The 17,443-nt window shown below is 56.7% G+C and overlaps 1 protein-coding gene across 1 annotated transcript in view; it reads right to left on the bottom strand.

Moving 5' to 3' along the window:
* Positions 1–17,443, bottom strand: part of SHANK3 (SH3 and multiple ankyrin repeat domains 3) — a 282,770-nt gene that overhangs the window by 260,812 nt on the left and 4,515 nt on the right. The window contains 1 exon segment of the mRNA XM_025152878.3: positions 15,722–16,051. Within this exon segment, the coding sequence (XP_025008646.2) occupies positions 15,722–16,051 (330 nt within the window).

Here is a 17,443-nt window from a genome sequence, read left to right as displayed (position 1 = left end):
ACAGCTGCCCAGAGAGGCTGTGGATGCCCCGTCCATCCCTGGAGGTGTTCAAGGCCAGGTTGGATGGGGCCCTGGGCAGCCTGGGCTGGTATGAAATGGGGAGGTTAATGGCCCTGTATGCAGTGGGGGGGGGGGGGGTAGGAACTTCATGATCCTTGAGGTCCCTCCCTACCCAGGCCATTCTATGATTCTGTGATCACTAAGAAGTAAAAGGAAGAGATCAGGGGAAGAATGAATGTTAATAAAGGGGGGGAAGAAGAAATGTTACCAAATATTTCACAGATCATTTTGCAGCATTACAAGCATCCCTAATTTAGGGCATTAAGGCCAGCCTGAAGCAGGTGCCTTCATTCCAGCTGACTGGAATATCTGTCAGCATGGAGCTGCATCAGGTGAGGCTCAGGGAAAGGCTGTGCCCTTGAGGGTGGTGGGCACAGCACAGCCGCCCAGAGCAATGGGCACAGCCCTGAGGTCAGGGAGGGCTGGGACACCACTCTCAGCTGTAGGATTTGTGTGGTGCCGTGTGGGGCCAGGGGTTGGGTTTGATGATCCTTGTGGGTCCCTTCCCACTTGAGATGGTCTGTGATTCTGTGATTTTGCTCAAGATATTTCACAATGAAGGTACTTGCAGGCTGCTAGCCCAGAAGCATCCATCCCATTGGTACCCACCATGCCGTCCCCATATCAGCATGTGCTTCCCAGCCCCATTCCAGCATCTCTCCTCCCAGCCCCACATCAGCTGCCGGCCCTGCACGTCAATTTTGTAAAGCAGTGGTACAACAAAGCACAAATTGCTATCAATAAACCAGCACTGAGGAAGGGCCAATCAGAAGCGAGGAGGGTGATTTTGTTGGGCTAGCAGTTTAATTAACAGCCAGGCCTTTAACGATGCCAATGACCTGTGAAAGTCAGGACACATTTAGAGAATCAGTGCTCTACAGCAGAACTGCCAAAAGCAGCTGCAGAACTGCTTTCCTAGAGCTTGCGTTGTTGGGAACAGCATGACTTCCCCCAGGCTGAGAAGACTTCTTCGTGATGGGAACTGCAGCGTTCCCGGATCATGGGAATGGAGGCAACTACATGCTTTAGAAGCAGCATTTAGTATTGGTTCGTGGATTCTCGTTTGCAGGATTTGAATTTCTCAGAGTTGAGTTGGATGTGCCACCATCACGTGGTTCTTCAGCCCTCAGCCAATAGAGCAACACAAACAACACCAAAGCCTTCAGTGGAGGAATGAGGCTGAGAGGCGCCTGGGGTCAATCAAACAACAAAGGTATGAAAGGAAATAAGGTGTTGCTAATAAAGACTGCATCTAAGCTAAGGCAAGATGTGTACTACAAGATGTGACGTCTCCAGATGGTGAGATCCAACAAAGATGAATCCTGTTTTGTAAAACTCCCCACACGCATCCTCAGCAAAGGAGAGCAACTACACACACGCAATGCCTGATAACGACCTACGAGTGAGACAGCAAATTAGAAATACATTTGCCAGCAATAATGGGCAAGAGGAGGAAAAAAAAGTGTAGAAAAACACCCTCTGTTACATCTCAGAAAGAGGAAGAGACGTCACCCCCTCCAGCTCCAGTTCTGCTCACCTTGAACACCAGCCCCAAAATCAATCTGAGCCACAATAAACAAGCACAAATAGAGGGAAGAAACATCATTTAACCTGAGCTGATGGTAAACCCCCACAGCAATCCTGGAGAAAAGAACAAACAGCAGTGTGAGCTGCCAGCTCGGCCTGGGCAAGGCCAGCACTGAGGCAAGAGCTTGTAGAGAGAAGATTTAGGATAGATAATTGGAAAATATTTTGGGGCAGTGAGGCCATGGCACTGCTGCCCAGAGCTGTGGGTGCCCCATCCTTGGGGGAGCTCAAGATCATGGATGGGGCCCTGGGCAGCCTGAGCTGGGGGGCACTCAGCCCACAGCAAGGGGGGGTAGGGGGGCAGGGGGTTCCCTTCCAACCCAACCAATCTATGGCTCATGATCTGTAAGGTCACTTCCACCCCAACCATTCTACACCTCTGTGATCTGTAAGACTGCTTCCAACTCAACCATCCCACGGCTCTGTAACCCATAAGGTCCCTTCCACCCTAACTGCCCTACAGCTCTGTGATCCATAAGGTCACTTCTACCTCAATGGTCCTATGGCTCTGTGATCTGTAAGGTCACTTCCACTCCAACCATCCTACCGCTCTCTGACCCGTAAGTTCGCTTCCACCCCAACCATCTTACAGCTCTGTGATCTATAAGGTCCCTTCCACCCCAACTATCCTACAGCTCTGTGATCCATAATGGCACTTGCACCCCAACTGTTCTATGGCTCTGTGACCAGTGGGGTCCCTTCTACCCCAACCATCCTATGCATAGCCCAGAATCCCTATTCCAGATGCACAAGGACAGAGTTGTTGCAGGAGCACTGCAAGGGCACCGATGACCCTGCACGACCGAGATGCTCCCTCCTGCAACAGCAACTGTGTGGTCACTGCAGCAGCTGTGAGCACAGCAAAGCTCTCCTGGGACATCAGAGCTAGGCTGGATTATCAACATGATACGTTGGGCTGGAACGGGATCTTCTAATTGTTCTCGGATTTGGAGCCACATTGCAAAGGCACTGCACCCCCCAACGACAGCAGTAAATGCATTTAAAATGATGAATTTGTTTTAGGACACTTCAGTACGAAGGAAAAAATACTAAAAGAATGAATGGAATGTAGAAACCTGCTCATACTTATTAGCTAACCTGAAGTGAGCCACAGAAGGAAAGGTTAGCAACACAAACACTGAACACAACAATTACTGTAATGGATCGATACAGCGGTGCACAGTTACAGAGATAAATGATTTATAGCTCTATTAGTAAAAGCGTATTAATGTTCCTGCACGTCTTTTTTTATGCAACAGACTATCTGGGGGAAAAAAACAATACGCTGTGACGTAACTTGATCCAGCAAAACAGAAATGAGACTGGAAAATTTGTGTCTACGCGTGTCCATCCTACACCTGGCATGCAGACACCCAAAGGAGATCCCAGCCATCACCATACATATGTGCTGGTATCTCTTACAATCACACATCCATAAACCAGCACGGCCAACTAAAGTTGCTTCAAAGCTGTAGGAAAAAGTAGTAGGGTCCCTTGCCCTCAGCTACTCGCAGCTACTGCCTGCTCCTCCATCCCAGCTGCCATTCACCATCTGAGCCCCACCAGCTCCATCCAGGCCTCCGCGAACCCCTGGGGTCCCGCAGTGCTCAGGGGGAGCTCAGAGCATTCACTGATTCTGTAGGTCCCATCCCAAAGCAATGGAAACCTTCTTCTGAAGGCTGTGCTACCGTTCAACAAGACCTGGACAGACAGGAGAGTTGGGCAGGGATGAACCCAATGAGGTTTAACAAGAGCAAGTGTAGAGTCTTGCACCTGGGGACGGAAAACTGCATGCATCAGTACAGGTTGGGGGATGAGCTGCCGGAGAGGAGCACTGCAGAGAAGGACCTGCGGGTTCTGGTGGGCAACAAGTTGGCTGTGAGCCAGCCAGCAGTGTGCCCTGGTGGCCAAGAAGGCCAATGGGATCCTGGGGTGCATTAAAAAGAGTGTGGCCAGCAGGGCGAGGAAGGTGATCCTCCCCTCTGCTCTGCCTTGGTGAGGCCACTTTGAGGCTACTCTGTCCAGTTCTGGGCTCCCCAGTTCCAAAAAGATGGGGATCTCCTGGAAGGAGTCCGGCAGAGGGCCACAAAGAGGATGAAGGGCCTGGAGCATCTCCTGTGTGAGGAAAGGCTGAGAGACCTGGGGCTGTTCAGCCTGGGGAAAAGAAGGCTGAGAGGGGATCGTGGAGGATGATGTTCCTAAACCTCTAAAGGGAGGTGGAGGCACACGGATGAGGCCAGGCTCCTCTCGGTGGTGTGCAGCCATAGGACAAGGAGCAATGGCCTCACAGTGGAACATAGGAAGTTCTGTACTGACATGAGAAAGGACTTCTTTCCATCAGGGTGACGGAGCAGTGACACAGGCTGCACAGAGAGGTGGTGGAGTCTCCTTCTGTGGGGATATTTGAGGCCCATCTGGACACCCACCATTGTGACCTATTGCAGGGCACCGCTTTAGCAGAGGTTGGGCTCAGTGACCTCTTGAAGTCCCTTCCAATCCCTGCAGTTCTGTGACTCTGTGACACTGTGATTCCAGTGCGAGGTGACTCTACCCATAGCACAGGGGGTGGAACTCAATTATCTTAAAAGTCCTTCCAACCTGAATCCTTCCATGAGTCTACAATTCACTCTTCGCAGAGCACAACTGTGAGCTGGCAACAGGAACTGCCAAGCACTCTCCCACCTGTACTTATCCCCACTTCTCAGGACTGGGATATCCCTCCTGCTCCGAACTTCCCCAGCTCACAGCCCCAGGTGGGCAGTGCAGGGGGCACAGCTGAGCCGCCCCCATCCATCACAGCCTCAGCAGCCCACAACCCCACCTCACCTCCCGGGGTTGCTCCCTCACGGGGCACCCCTCCCTCCCTGGTAACCAATGGGCTCAACTCCAGTTCAGTGGAAGACAGCATCTCTATTTTTGAGCCCCAGAGAAGGGAGCGCTGCTCCGGAGCCCCCCCACTGTCCCTGGGACTGACAGCACTCAGCACCACACCTTCTGCTGGGGTTCACTTTAATGAAACCAGCAAGGTGGTGATGTCAGGAGGTCCCATCAGCAGCAGAGAGTGGGTGCAGGGAGAGCTTTGGAATTTTATCTACGGATATATATGAGATAATCGGGGAAGAGGTACAAACCAGAAACCAGGGTTTCTGCATCAGCAAGTGCTGCACACGAGGAGCATGGACACAGAACGCTGCCAGGCAGGAGCTCAGCTGCCTGCAGCTCAAAGGCAAAAAAGAATGTGAGATAGATACAGAGCAAATCTCTGCTCTGTTATTTCCTTTGTAACTGCACTGCTGAGTTTGTAATCTCGGATTTACCTTTTTCTTCTCCTGGCATAAACCTCATGTTCTCGCTCTGAGCTTGCTTACCATGTAAAGTGGATTTGGGTGAATAAAACCCACGGCGCTCCCTCCCAGATGAGGAATCCTCATAAACCTCGTTGAGAACAAATCCCCCGTGGTGCAGAGACTGCAGGTCCCAGGAGTGGGGAGTGATGGATGCAGCACAGAGCAGAGGTGCTATGGGGGAGCTGGGACTACCACAGTACCCACATTTCGTGCCCTGGGCACCAGCCCATGGCCACAGCAACCGAGTGGGTTGGATCGGTGCTGGGTCTGCCCAGAGCTGTGGTGCACCCTCAGCACTTCAGCACTGGGAACCCTCAGCACATCAGCACTGGGCATCCTCAGCACTTCAGTGTTGGGTACCCTCAGCACTTCAGCATTGGGCACCCTCAGCACTTCAGCACTGGGCATCCTCAGCACTTCAGTGTTGGGTACCCTCAGCACTTCAGCATTGGGCACCCTCAGCACTTCAGCATTGGGCACCCTCAGCACTTCAGTGTTGGGTACCCTCAGCACTTCAGCACTGGGCACCCTCAGTGCTTCAGTGTTGGGCACCCTCAGCACTTCAGTGTTGGGTACCCTCAGCACTTCAGCACTGGGCACCCTCAGCACTCCGGTGTCCACCTGGCACTGTGGGCAGAGCGCAGCACAGCAGTGGGGGGCAGCAGGGAACCACTGTCGGGTGGATTCACAGAGAACCATCCATTCAGAATGAAGCTAATCTCTGAATTTTCCATCAACCCAGATTTTAATAAAAATAATCTCCCCTGGAGATAGCTGTAATATAAAGTTCCAGTGCTTCTGCTCATACTGTGTCCCACGCTTTCTTACCAGTAACTGTGAATTATGGCTCAATTACGTTCCCTTTGCCCTTTAAGCACAGGAAGGTGGGGGAGGGCTGCCCTCACATCTTCTTTCCAAAAAACCTTCTGGCTGATGGTCCAAGCACGTGCAGCTCCCCAGCAAATCACCCGGACTCAGCACAGGATGCTCTGCGAGCACATACAGTGTGAGCAAACATTTGCTCCCAGCACAGAGCTACAACTGAACCTTCCAGAAGACCACAGAAACGCATGGTTTGACAGCCCAGCACAAGCAAAACGGACATGCTGCACCCTTTATGCCTTTGCTTGGAAATGCTGCATCCTTTGTGCTTTTTCTTGGACCTACTGCATCCTTTATGCCTTTGCTTGGATCTGATGCATCCCTTATGCCTTGCTTGGACCTGATGCGTGCCTTATGCCTCGCTTGGACATGCTGCATCCTTTATTCCCCTGCCTGCTTTAAGTTTTCATACAACTCATTACATCTGGGAAAGATCTCTGAAATCCCTCAGCCCAATCCCAACCCATCCCACCGGGCCCACCGACCACATCCCCAAGTGCCACCATCCCTGTGGTCATGGAACACCCCCAGGGATGGGGACTCCCCGCTGCCCTGGGCAGCTGTGCAGTGCTGGCCGCTCTTTGGAGAAGAAATTATTCCCAGTATCCAACCCCATTTTCCCCCATCCATTCCACCCGAAGCTCTGCATGCCCTGCAGCTCCCACCTGTTGGCTCAAAGAGCCACTGGGAGGCAGAAAGCAGAGGCACAACAAAAAGTGCAGGGACAGTTCCAGAGCATGGGCACAGGAACACCACAGCATTAACCCAAGGGCCGCCCTCCAGGTGCTTTCTGCTTCCTGTCAACTCACAGTGATGCCCCATTTGCTATCACACAACGTTGGCCCTGAGGCCCAGCAGGGATCAGCAGGAACATCGCTGTCTGAGGATTTTGGAGACCCTGGAGGGAACCCAATGGGAAGGAATGATATTGGTTTCACATTTATGTGTTAAATGCATTTATTGCTGTGCCCAGAGGGAAGTCAGAGTAAAACAACAGACCAAGCATGTTAATAACAGAAATTAGAGCTCGGATGCACGGACATCAGGGTGAAACCTCTTTCTGCCTCCACCACGAAGCACCTCTGACAGTGCTTCATCTGCAGATCACACACCAGGTGGGAGGATGTGGGAGTCAGTTCTGCTCCTTCTTCCCCGCTGAGCAACACACAAAGGAATGGTTGGGCCATTGGAGAGTACTGGAGATTGCCTGCATGGCTTCACGCACTGCCCCCAAAGCACACATTGCCTGAAATCTGGAGATAAACAATGGGGTCTGACACCCCATCCCTGCAGGCATCCAAGGCCAGGCTGGATGTGGCTCTGGGCAGCCTGGTCTGCTGGTTGACAACCCTGCACATAGCAGGGGGTTGGAATGAGATGAGCATTGTGGTCCTTTTCAATCCAGACCATTCTATGGATCTATGATTCTATGATAATTCCGTGCATCTCGTTAAGCAATTATCATGTAAAATATACATTCCATTTGTTTTTCAATTCTATCCTAATATTTAGAAAAGAGTGAGAGGCATTTTTCATATTTAACAGAGGATGAGCAGCTTTTCTTACTTATGATTCAAATCGAAGTGGGCTTTAAATTGGCACTAAAATCTGTTCATTTATCACCTTAAAATAGTTCTTAGTAGTAACAAATACAACACAAGTGCCCTACACTCCTGATACCGGATACATTGGAAATGTGTAAGCAACCCCAAATCCCCTGAATTTACAAAGAATGTGCAGAAAAAGGGACTTTCATCCATCCCCTGAGAGGGGTCCTTAAGGATCACTCTGTTCCAACCCCCCGCCATGGGTTGGGTGCCCCCCAGCTCAGCCTGCCCAGGGCCCGTCCATGGCCTTGGGCACCTACAGGGATGGGGCACCCACAACTATGGGCAGAAGATGCCAACAGGATGTGTTCGTGTTTGTGTCAGGGAAATAAACACCAGGAAAAAAACAGCTACAAAGAGACGTTAAGCAGTGCCACGTTTGGTGCAGGGCTCAGCAGCATGCAGTGAGCGAAGCATGGGGCTGCACACTGAATAAGAATGACGAAAAAAAAAAAGCCCAACAGCTGTCTCATTCACTGAGCACGATTAATCTGATCTGAAAGAAGCCGGGTTCCTATGGAAAAACAATGTGCAGCTTGTAATCAAGAAGCATCTCAAAGCATGTGCATAAGTGGTTTGATTCTCCCATAAAAGGGTTGGAAATCCAATACAACTATTGACATGCAGAGATCTTTACAACAGCAGAAAGCAGATGCTCTGGCCAAGGATCAAAGCTTTGAGCACTGGTTTAGGCCATCCAGGAGGTCATTTCCTGACCTCCAAATCTCCCTTTCCAACATGAAAGTTCTGCTGATTTATTCTTTCACTTGTTTGCACTGCTTATGTGGATGAGATAGAGCACAGAAACTGGAACTTTTAGGAGCTGTGTGGCACTGGGAGAGAAATGAGGGGTGTGGGGCAGAAACAAGGAGATGGGGTTGGCACGGTGTCACCGCATGGCCGGACACCGGCATGAAGGCACCACATGGTTGGGGTTGGGTTGGTGGCACTGCATGGTAGGTGTTGGGGTGATGGCACCATGTGTTTGGGGTTGGGTTGGTGGCACCATGTGCTTGGGGTTGGGTTAGCAACACCACAAGGTTGAGGTTGGGTTGGTGACACTGCATGGTTGGGGTAGGGGGCACTGCATGGTGGTTGGGGTTGGGTTGGTGGTACTGTGTGGTTGGGGTTGGGTTGGCAGCACCACATGGTTTGGGTTGGGTTGGTGGCACTGTGGGGTTGGGGTTGGGGGCACTGCATGGTGGTTGGGGTTGGGTTGGCAGCATCACATGGTTGGGGTTGGGTTGGTGGCACTGTGTGGTTGAGGTTGGGTTGGTGGCACTGCATGGTAGGGGTTGGGGTGATGGCATCATGTGTTTGGGGTTAGGTTGGTGGCACCATGTGGTTGGGGTTGGGTTGGCAGCACCACATGGTTGGGGTTGGGTTGGTGGCACTGTGGGGTTGCATTGGGGGCACTGCATGGTGGTTGGGGTTGGGTTGGTGGTACTGTGTGGTTGGGGTTGGGTTGGCAGCACCACATAGTTGGGGTTGGGTTGGTGACACTGTGTGGTTGAGGTTGGGTTGGTGGCACTGCGTGGTTGAGGTTGGGTTGGCAATACTGCATGGTTGAGGTTGGGTTGGTGGCACTGCGTGGTTGGGGCTGGTGTGGTGGCACCATGTGGTTGGGTGGGTGGCACTGTGGGGTTGGGTTGGTGGTACCACATGGTTGAGGACCAGAGGCCACACTCCCACCCAGGGCCACCCACCGCCTTCCCATGGAGGGAAACCACAGTGAAGGCTCCTGCAACGTCTCAGGACACACAGGACCAACTCTCAGTCCTTTCAGGACGGGATTTGTCCCTTTTGGGTCACGAAAGACCTTTCCATTCCTTTGGTTAAAAACAACCAAGGAGAAGCTACAGCACTCAAACCTGATTTTGTACTTTTTATCCCTGCTTTGTGACAGCAAATGAGGATCAAAATAGAGCATCGTGTGGGTGGGTGTAGATTTAAATAGCAAATGGGCACACGGCCGGTGCCATCCGTCCACCGCAGCACCGCACGGAGCAATGCCCTGAGCACAGCTGGGCACATCCCAGCCCTTCACACAGATCACAGCCTGCAGGATGCTGCCATCTCCCCACGGCTAGGGGGACAACATAGAACCACTGAATCACAAGAATGGGTTGGGTTGGAAGGAACCTCAAGGATCATGAAGCTCCAACCCCCCGCCACAGGCAGGGCCACCAACCTCCACATTTCATACCAGCCCAGGCTGCCCAGGGCCCCATCCAACCTGGCCTTGAACACCTCCAGGAATGGATGGGGCATCCACAGCCTCTCTGGGCAGCTGTTCCAGCACCTCACCACTCTCACAGTAAAGAACTTCCCCCTCACATCCAACCTCAGTCTTCCCTTCTTCAACTTCAAACCATTTCCCCTTGTCCTGCTGTTATCTGCCCTATCAAAGAGTTGGCTCTCCTCCTGTTTATAGGCTCCCTTTAAGTCCTGGAAGGCTGCAATGAGGTCACCCTGCAGCCTTCTCTTCTCCAGGCTGAACAAGCCCAGCTCTCTCAGCCTGTCTTTGTAGGGGAGGTGCTGCAGCCCTCTGAGCATCTTTGTGGCCCTCCTCTGGACTCTCTCCAACAGCTCCCTGTCCTTCTTGTATTGGGGGCCCCAGACCTGGACCCAGTACTGCAGATGGGGCCTCACGAGGGCAGAGCAGAGAGGGACAATCCCCTCCCTGTCCCAGGTGACGGAGCCCAGGAACATCCCTGTAGCCCTACAGGCACCCCTCGGTCTGGTTTGCAGATGGATTAAAAGTGGAAGGAAAGAGAGCCAACAGCACTCAGTGGGGAAGAAAAGCCCCCGCAGACCTCAGAACAGATCCTCAATCCCCGAACGCCGCCGTGCCTCCTGGATTCTCCGAGCTTTTTGATGAGCTCCAGCTCTGAGGGTTGGCCGCTTCCTGAGCACCACTCGTCTGCAGGAGGCTCTTATCTCTGGGTATGCATTTTTTATGCGCTATGCTGAGCTGTGATCCCACGGAACAAGCATTCCCTGCTTCCGGCGCAATGGAAATGCGGAGCCCGTGCCTCGCTGCACCGTGTGACAGCCGTGGGGCTGCGGGGACCATCGCTGCCCTATGGGATGAACCAGGTTTGGGCAGCGCCCTCCAGAGGCACTTCGTATCGATCCTGCCTACGGAGATCGGGGCTCACGCCCAAAGCACGACCTGGGCAATCTGTTTTCAGTTGTGTTTTAGTGATGCAGAGCAGCGAGTCACTGCTACTTCAGGGGGAAAAGGGGGAAAGAAATCCGCTTGGGCATCTTTGTGCCTCCTTCAGAAATAGATGATAAGCTCATAAATCTCGTAGGTGTTTGGGATAATTTTATCCCGGGCCCCCTTCGCCCCATCCCACAGACAAAAGCGGCTGTGCCTGGAGGAGCAGCGGGACGAAGCGGGATCAGCAGGCAGGGAGAACCCCAACAACGGGAAAGGATCTGCAGAGCCCTCCTCGTCCCCTCCTCCTCGCTGTGCCCGTGCTGCTGCGTGCCAGCAGCTCAGAGCCTGCTCCTGGAGCTCCTCCTCCCGCTTTGATCCCACTGCAGCCGCCGTATCCTGACGCTGAGGAGCCCACGGACCCCTGTGTGGGTTTGTAGGCAGGCAGACCTGCCCAACGTTGGGGATGTCCCAGAGCACTGTGCTGACCTGAGGAGCAGGGAGTCCTCACCCCCCACCAGCACCCAGCACCCCCCCAGAGCAACACAGCTTTGGGAGTCATACAACACACACAAGCGCACAGGCAGATTTTCCCCACCATTTTCACCAGTGGGTTTTCAGCCCACTGAGCGCACGAAGGACAGTCTCATTCATCCTTTCCATCCCAATTTCTGCTCCGAGCTCAGCGGTTCTGCCCTCCTTGGTGGAGTCTGTGCGATAGGACAAGGGGAAACGGGGGGCAAGGAGGAAAGAGGGGAGATTGAGACTGGACATAAGGAGCAAGGTCTTCATGCTGAGGGCGGTGAGGCTCTGCATGGGCTGCCCAGAGAGGCACTGCTGCCCATCCCTGCAGACACCCACGGTCAGGGGATGGGGCTCTGAGCACTGATGGAGCTGTGGGGGTCCCTCCTCACTGCAGGGAGTGGGAACAGACGGCCTTTGGAGGTCTCTTCCAATCCAAACCGTTCCATGACTCTGTGATTCTAAGGCACCCACACCAGCGCCAGGGTGCTCAGCACGTGGCACCCACAGCTGGCTGCATCACCCCTCGTACCCAAGGTCTATGCTGTGTAGCCACCATGGCACGCAGCACACAGCAGCATAGCAGTGCTACTCCCTGGCTTTGATGTGCCCATAAGTATTTCCCACAGCCCCCACCACACCTCTGTCTTTTAGGAAGCAGAGCATCAGACAGCATACTCCACAAAAAGGGCCTTTTACTTGCAGACATAACAACTCCTTTTCGCAAACAACCTGATTAGACTCAAGGTCCCTCATCACGCAGCCCCTCTGCAGCATCTGGACCCCAGCAACAAAGACGCACGCAGACCCCCAGCCCACCCTGCAGGATGGCACCAAGGCTCCCTGTGGGCATGGTCAGCACTGCATGGCCCCATGCTGCCAATGGGTGGTGGGGGGCTCAGTTGAAAAGTGGGAGGCTCATTTGGGACATGGTTGCTCAGTGGGGTAGTGGTGGTTCGCTGAGGTGGTGAGGGCTCAGTGGGACAGTGGGAGGCTCAGTTGGGATGTGGTTGCTCAGCAGGGGGATGGGGGCTCCGTGGAGTGGTAGGAGGGGCTCAGTGGGGTGGTGGTGCTGGCTAGTTGGACTGCTGGGGGCTCAACTGGGCAGTGGGAGGCTCAGTTGGGAAGCAGATGGCTCACCTGGGTGGTAGAATGCTCAGCTGGGTGACAGGGGCTCAATTGGGAGGTAGATGGCTCAGACAGGTGGTGGGCAGCTCAGTTGGGATGTGGTGGCTCAGCAGGGTGGTGGGCAGCTCAATTGGTTACTGGGGGCTCAGCTGGGTGGAGGATGGCTTATCTGGGAGGCAGATGGCTCAGTCAGATGGTGGGAGGTTCAGTTGGGTAGTGGGGGCTCAGAGGGGTGGTGGGAGCCCGGTTGGGCAGTGGCATCTGTTGGCCACAGCTCGGGGCCACCACATCCCCACCTCAGCCTGATGCAGACACAGCTGGTGCCATTTGCATCCTGCAGTCACTCACATGTGCTCCTGCCACACTGAATTCACACAGAACCCCACAAAAATGGCCCAACACAACCCCTCTCCTCAGCCTTCCTTCTCACCTTCAGCCCTGGCTAGGCAGGAGTCCAGGAAAAGTTTGCCTCCCTCTCTTTTATAATGGGAAAATTTATTCCTTGGTTTCCCTTGGCTTAGCAGAAGAATCAATGTTCTGTGCGCTGTTTTTCAAGCTCTTTCCTCATTTGCATTAAGGCGATAACAAGGCAGAAAATATTATCCTGAAGCATCCAGATTGAGAAGAGGGACCACAGAGCCTTCGCTGCAGCCACGGAGGAGGATGAGCGGCTCCATCCCTCAGCACAGGCACACCCCGCCCCCCCCACAGCCTCACACAGGGCAGGACCCCCCCAGCACAGACCCCGGTGCAGGAAGGATGCGTCACTGCAGGACGTCCTTCCACAGGATGCAGGCAATCCAGCACCTCTGGGGCTTCCCCAACTGCCTCGTAGCCCGTGGGCCACGCTGCAGCATGAGCTCCTGCACTGACTGCCCTTCTACCTTCTGCCAGGCCACGGGTGTGAGCTGCCCCAGCTCCACTCAGCCTTGGGGGGTCTCAGCAGAGCACCCACCCCCACAGCAGCTGCCGGGCAAGACCGCAGCACTCTGTGATCCAGAGCGAGGAAACGCTTTGCAAAATACTCGCGGGAAGAGAGTGGAGCAGGGACAGGAAATGTAGGGTGCTGCAAAAACACCCAGCTGAGCAGCAAGCCGTGCAGGCCAGAGGAGCTCTCTGCAGCACACACAGCTGCAGGCACTGAACGGCTCCTCACCGCGGTCCCAGGCACTACACTGTGCAGGAGCAGCACTGAACACTGCCCTCTGCCACCTCCCCCTCCACCCCAAACCCTCAGGGCTGTCTCATGCCCACAGCCCCCCACCTCTGCCCTTCAGAAAGGGATCTTTCACAGCCTCCAGTAATCAGCACCCGGCAGGGTTTGCTGCTTGGTTATGAAGCTGGGAATGCCCCAGTTCCTTCTGCAACGCAGGAAGAGGGCTCTCCTTTTGGTCACTGAGCTGTGCAGCCTCCCCACCCCAGCGCAGCCCCTCTGCTTTCGATCCTGCAGAAGGACGCATCCCCCTGCCACATCCCCACCTGCTCTCTGCAGCTGTGCCTGCAGTCAGAGAATGCCTTGCAGTGCTCTGTCCCTCCTATCCCTCCTGTTCCCCAGGGGCCACTCTCCAGCTCCTGCACGGTTACAGAGCAGCTTCACCTCTCATCCCACACTGCGCACCAGTGCAGGCTGCTCAGAGTGTTTAACCCCAAGCGCTGAGCTGCCATTAGGACGCAAACTGCCGAGTGCCTGAAGAGAGTGCCCTCCCCGACACAAGGTCACCTCCCGCGGCGGAGATGCGCTCCTAACAATGGAGCCCGCTAACGGTGAATTCAAAGGCTTTCAGCTGCACAAAGGAAGTGATGGAGAGTTGCAAAGGAACCTAAAAGAGGCTTGGAGACAACTCCAGGAGAGCCGGGAAGCTCGACTTGCAGACTCGAGGGCTGGTCCCTCTGCCACGCTGGAGCCCAGAGCTGAGACGCTGGCATGCCGTGCTCCCATCTGCAGCCCTGCCCCACATCCCCATCGCACAGAGCAATGTCCTCAGCATCAGAGCTCCCCGGGGGCTCCGGCTCTTCTGGCTCCCACGGCACAGCCCTGAAATGTTTCATCAGCTCTTGGAGAGGCATCGACAGGGAAGTGAGATATGGGATGGGAAAGCCCACTTCATGCATGCCAAGATGCTCTGCTTTGCATGGCGCAGCCCACTGCCCCCACAGCTCGGGGACCTGGGTCTGGGACAGCCACGCTGCCTCACCTCACCCTGGGACCACTCCTAGATGCAGCACAGGATTGCGGGGAGCGAGGGGTGGGGGTATGGCACAGCACCACACCGACCCCAGTATCACACCGACCCCAGTATCACACCGACCCCAGTATCACACCGACCCCAGCACCCAGCACACCCCCCAACAGACCAGGCAGGAGCGGGGTGCAGACAGTGCCTAGGGAACAGGGAGGCAGGGAGATGGACACCACTGCAAGCTCCTTATGGCTGTCCCCCCCGGGGCCCTCTACCACACTGTGTCACACAGCAGGGCTGCAGCAGGATGGGGACCGGGTCCTCCATGCCTCAGCTTGTGGACAGGGGAACGGGGCCGAGGGAGGAGGAGCTGATGTGGCAGGGCTGGCACGGAGAGCTGAAAGCCCGTACCTGAGAGCACTGCTCCCGGCCGCAGAGAGGCGGACGCAGGAGCAGCGCAGCACCCATCCGATCCAAAGGCAGCGCAGCCCCTCCTGCCCCCGCCGGGCAAGCCGCTGCCCCAGCACTGCGCCCTCATTAGAGCCACGGTGACTGCAATCCTTCTGCCCTGACCACGGCTGCCCCCCGAGCACCACCCGCTCTGTCTCAGCCCCGCACGGCACACAGAGCGATGCTCGGTGCCACCTCAGCTCCCGTCCGGTGACACGCGCCCACTCCTCCTGCCGCACTGCTGTCCCCTCACCGGGACACCCCGCACCATCCGTCACCATCCCCAGCGCCGCAGCACCGCAGCACCCGCCCGGTACCCGCGGCACAGCCGGCGCCGGAGCTGTGCCCCCTCCCCCCTCAGCCCCGTTCCCCCTCCCCCCCAGCCCCGTGCCCCCCGCCCGGGCAGTCGGCGGAGCGCTGCCGGCCCCGGAGCGCAGCGGGGAGAGGGTCCGCCGCAGCCGTGTGCGTCCCTGCGCGGCTCTGCGGACAGCGGGAGCGGGGAGGTGGGGAGCGGGGGAGCGCAGCAGCATCGGGAGCGCAGCAGCACCGGGAGCCGTCCTGCCGACCCCGTACCCGGCCGGCCCCGCCGCGGCACAGCGAAGTTTGCCGGGCAGTGTCGGAGAGGGGGTCGAGGACGGGCGCGGTGCGCAGCGGTGCGGGGCCGGGCGCAGTGTGGGTCGGGGCCGGGAGCGGTGCGGTGCGGGTCGGGGCCAGGAGAAGTGCGGCGTGGGTCGGGTCGGGTCGGGTCGGAGCCGGGAGCCATGCGGTGCGGGTCGGGGCCGGGTGCGCACTCACCGTCTGCTGGAGGTCGGGGATGCCGATGCGGACGACGATGGCGCCGGGCGCGGGCTCCTCCATGCGCGCCGGGGCCGCCAGCTTGGGGGAGCGGGGCCCGGCGGGGCCGCGGATCGGGTCCAGGCGCGTCTCCTCCCGCAGGCCGGAGCCCGGCTCCCCGGCGGAGGCGCGGGGCTGTCGCTCCGGTGGCGGCGGCGGCTCTGGTGGCGGCGACTCCGGGCTCTCATGTTTGCTGCCGGCGGGGCTCAGAGGCATGCTCCGTGCGGCGCGGCGGGGCGGCCGGCACCGGCACCGGCACCGGGGGCCGCGCTCACAGCCCCCCCGGGGGCCCTGCGGGAGACAGGCGGTGAGCCGGGACCGCGCCGTGCACCCCCGGTGAGACCCTCCCGGCACACAGGACCCCCCTCCCCCCCCCCTCCCGCTATACAAAGGGATTCTCATCTCGGGGTTCTCCGTGGGGAACCCGACCCCACCATGCAGGGATCGCTGTGGGGACACCCCCACGCCCCATGGCAGGGATCTCACAGGGACACCCCCAGTGGGGATCTTCATAGCCAGGGTCTTGCGCAGGATCACCCTCACCCCACAGGGGAATCCCCATCCCAAGGACATTCTGGGGATGCCCCACCTCACTGGGGACCCCCACCAATGGCCCCCTCCAAGCAAGGGGCCAACCCCCTCCCCCCACCCTGTGAAGGTGCCAGGGTGGGCACCGATTCCATGGAAGTGACTCCCACTCAGAACAGACCCTTCCTCATCCCAGCAGAGGGAGTGGGCAGCCCCACTGCAGACACAGGGACACCCAGAGCCCTGCTCACCCTGAGGGGCTCAGAGCACAGTGTATGCACCAGACTCAGAGCACTGGGGCCGGGCACGGTGCTGGGGGCAGAGCACACATCCCAGCCCCTGGGGCCAACTCTGCTCCTGCGCCCATCAGCTGCCTTCTCTCCGTGCCATTACCCACCAGTGTGCACCTTCCCGTCCCCACATCACCACCCATGCCTACGGTTTCTGCCCCATCTGCAACAACGGTCCTCCACCTCCATCTCCACCCCCACACCAGCACGCCTGGAGTGCCTGCCCAGCCCCCACGAAGGGGATCCCCATGAAGAAGGCTGGACACCAGCAGAATAAGCAGGGCTCAGCACTTTGCCTTGTGCTACAGGAAAACCTCTGTTCCTGCCCCACAAACTGTTCCTCCTGCAGGTGCCCAAGCGCTGCACACTGCGAGCTCCCTGAGGCTGTCAGCGCTCGGATGTGGCCATGCACACCAACCAACACACACCCAAATTTGGACAACAGTGCATAGCAACACCCAGTTTGGGGGACAGACAGATCTGCCCCAGTGGGAGCTGCCACCTCCAGGCTCCGCTGGCAGCACAGCTGCTGTCAGCTCCCACACGTGGAGCACAGATGCAAGCAGCCACACCATGGGCTGCTATTTCTGCCCATCCTCCTGCCAGGTAGAGCTCCTTGCCGTCAGGTCCTCACTCCCGGGCAGAAACAGGGACTGCCCTGCCAACAGCAGATGGATGAGGGCTGAGCCCTGCAGGACTGTGCATGGGGCTGTGTCCGGTCTGTGGCTGGCTGGGATTCAAGGCTTTAATCTAGATGACAATCCTCAAACAGAAATAGCCCCCAAACCACTGAGAGCTGAGAGATTTACGGTACGGCCTGGATCTGTCCAGGAAATGAGTAATGGTGCTTCCTCCAGCCCTCCTA

Source organism: Gallus gallus, chromosome 1 (genome assembly GCF_016699485.2).
Source record: "Gallus gallus isolate bGalGal1 chromosome 1, bGalGal1.mat.broiler.GRCg7b, whole genome shotgun sequence".
NCBI classification, from domain to species: Eukaryota; Metazoa; Chordata; class Aves; order Galliformes; family Phasianidae; genus Gallus; species Gallus gallus.
The sequence above is the reverse complement of the archived record's forward strand: the minus strand, read 5'-3'. Positions and strand labels throughout refer to the sequence as shown.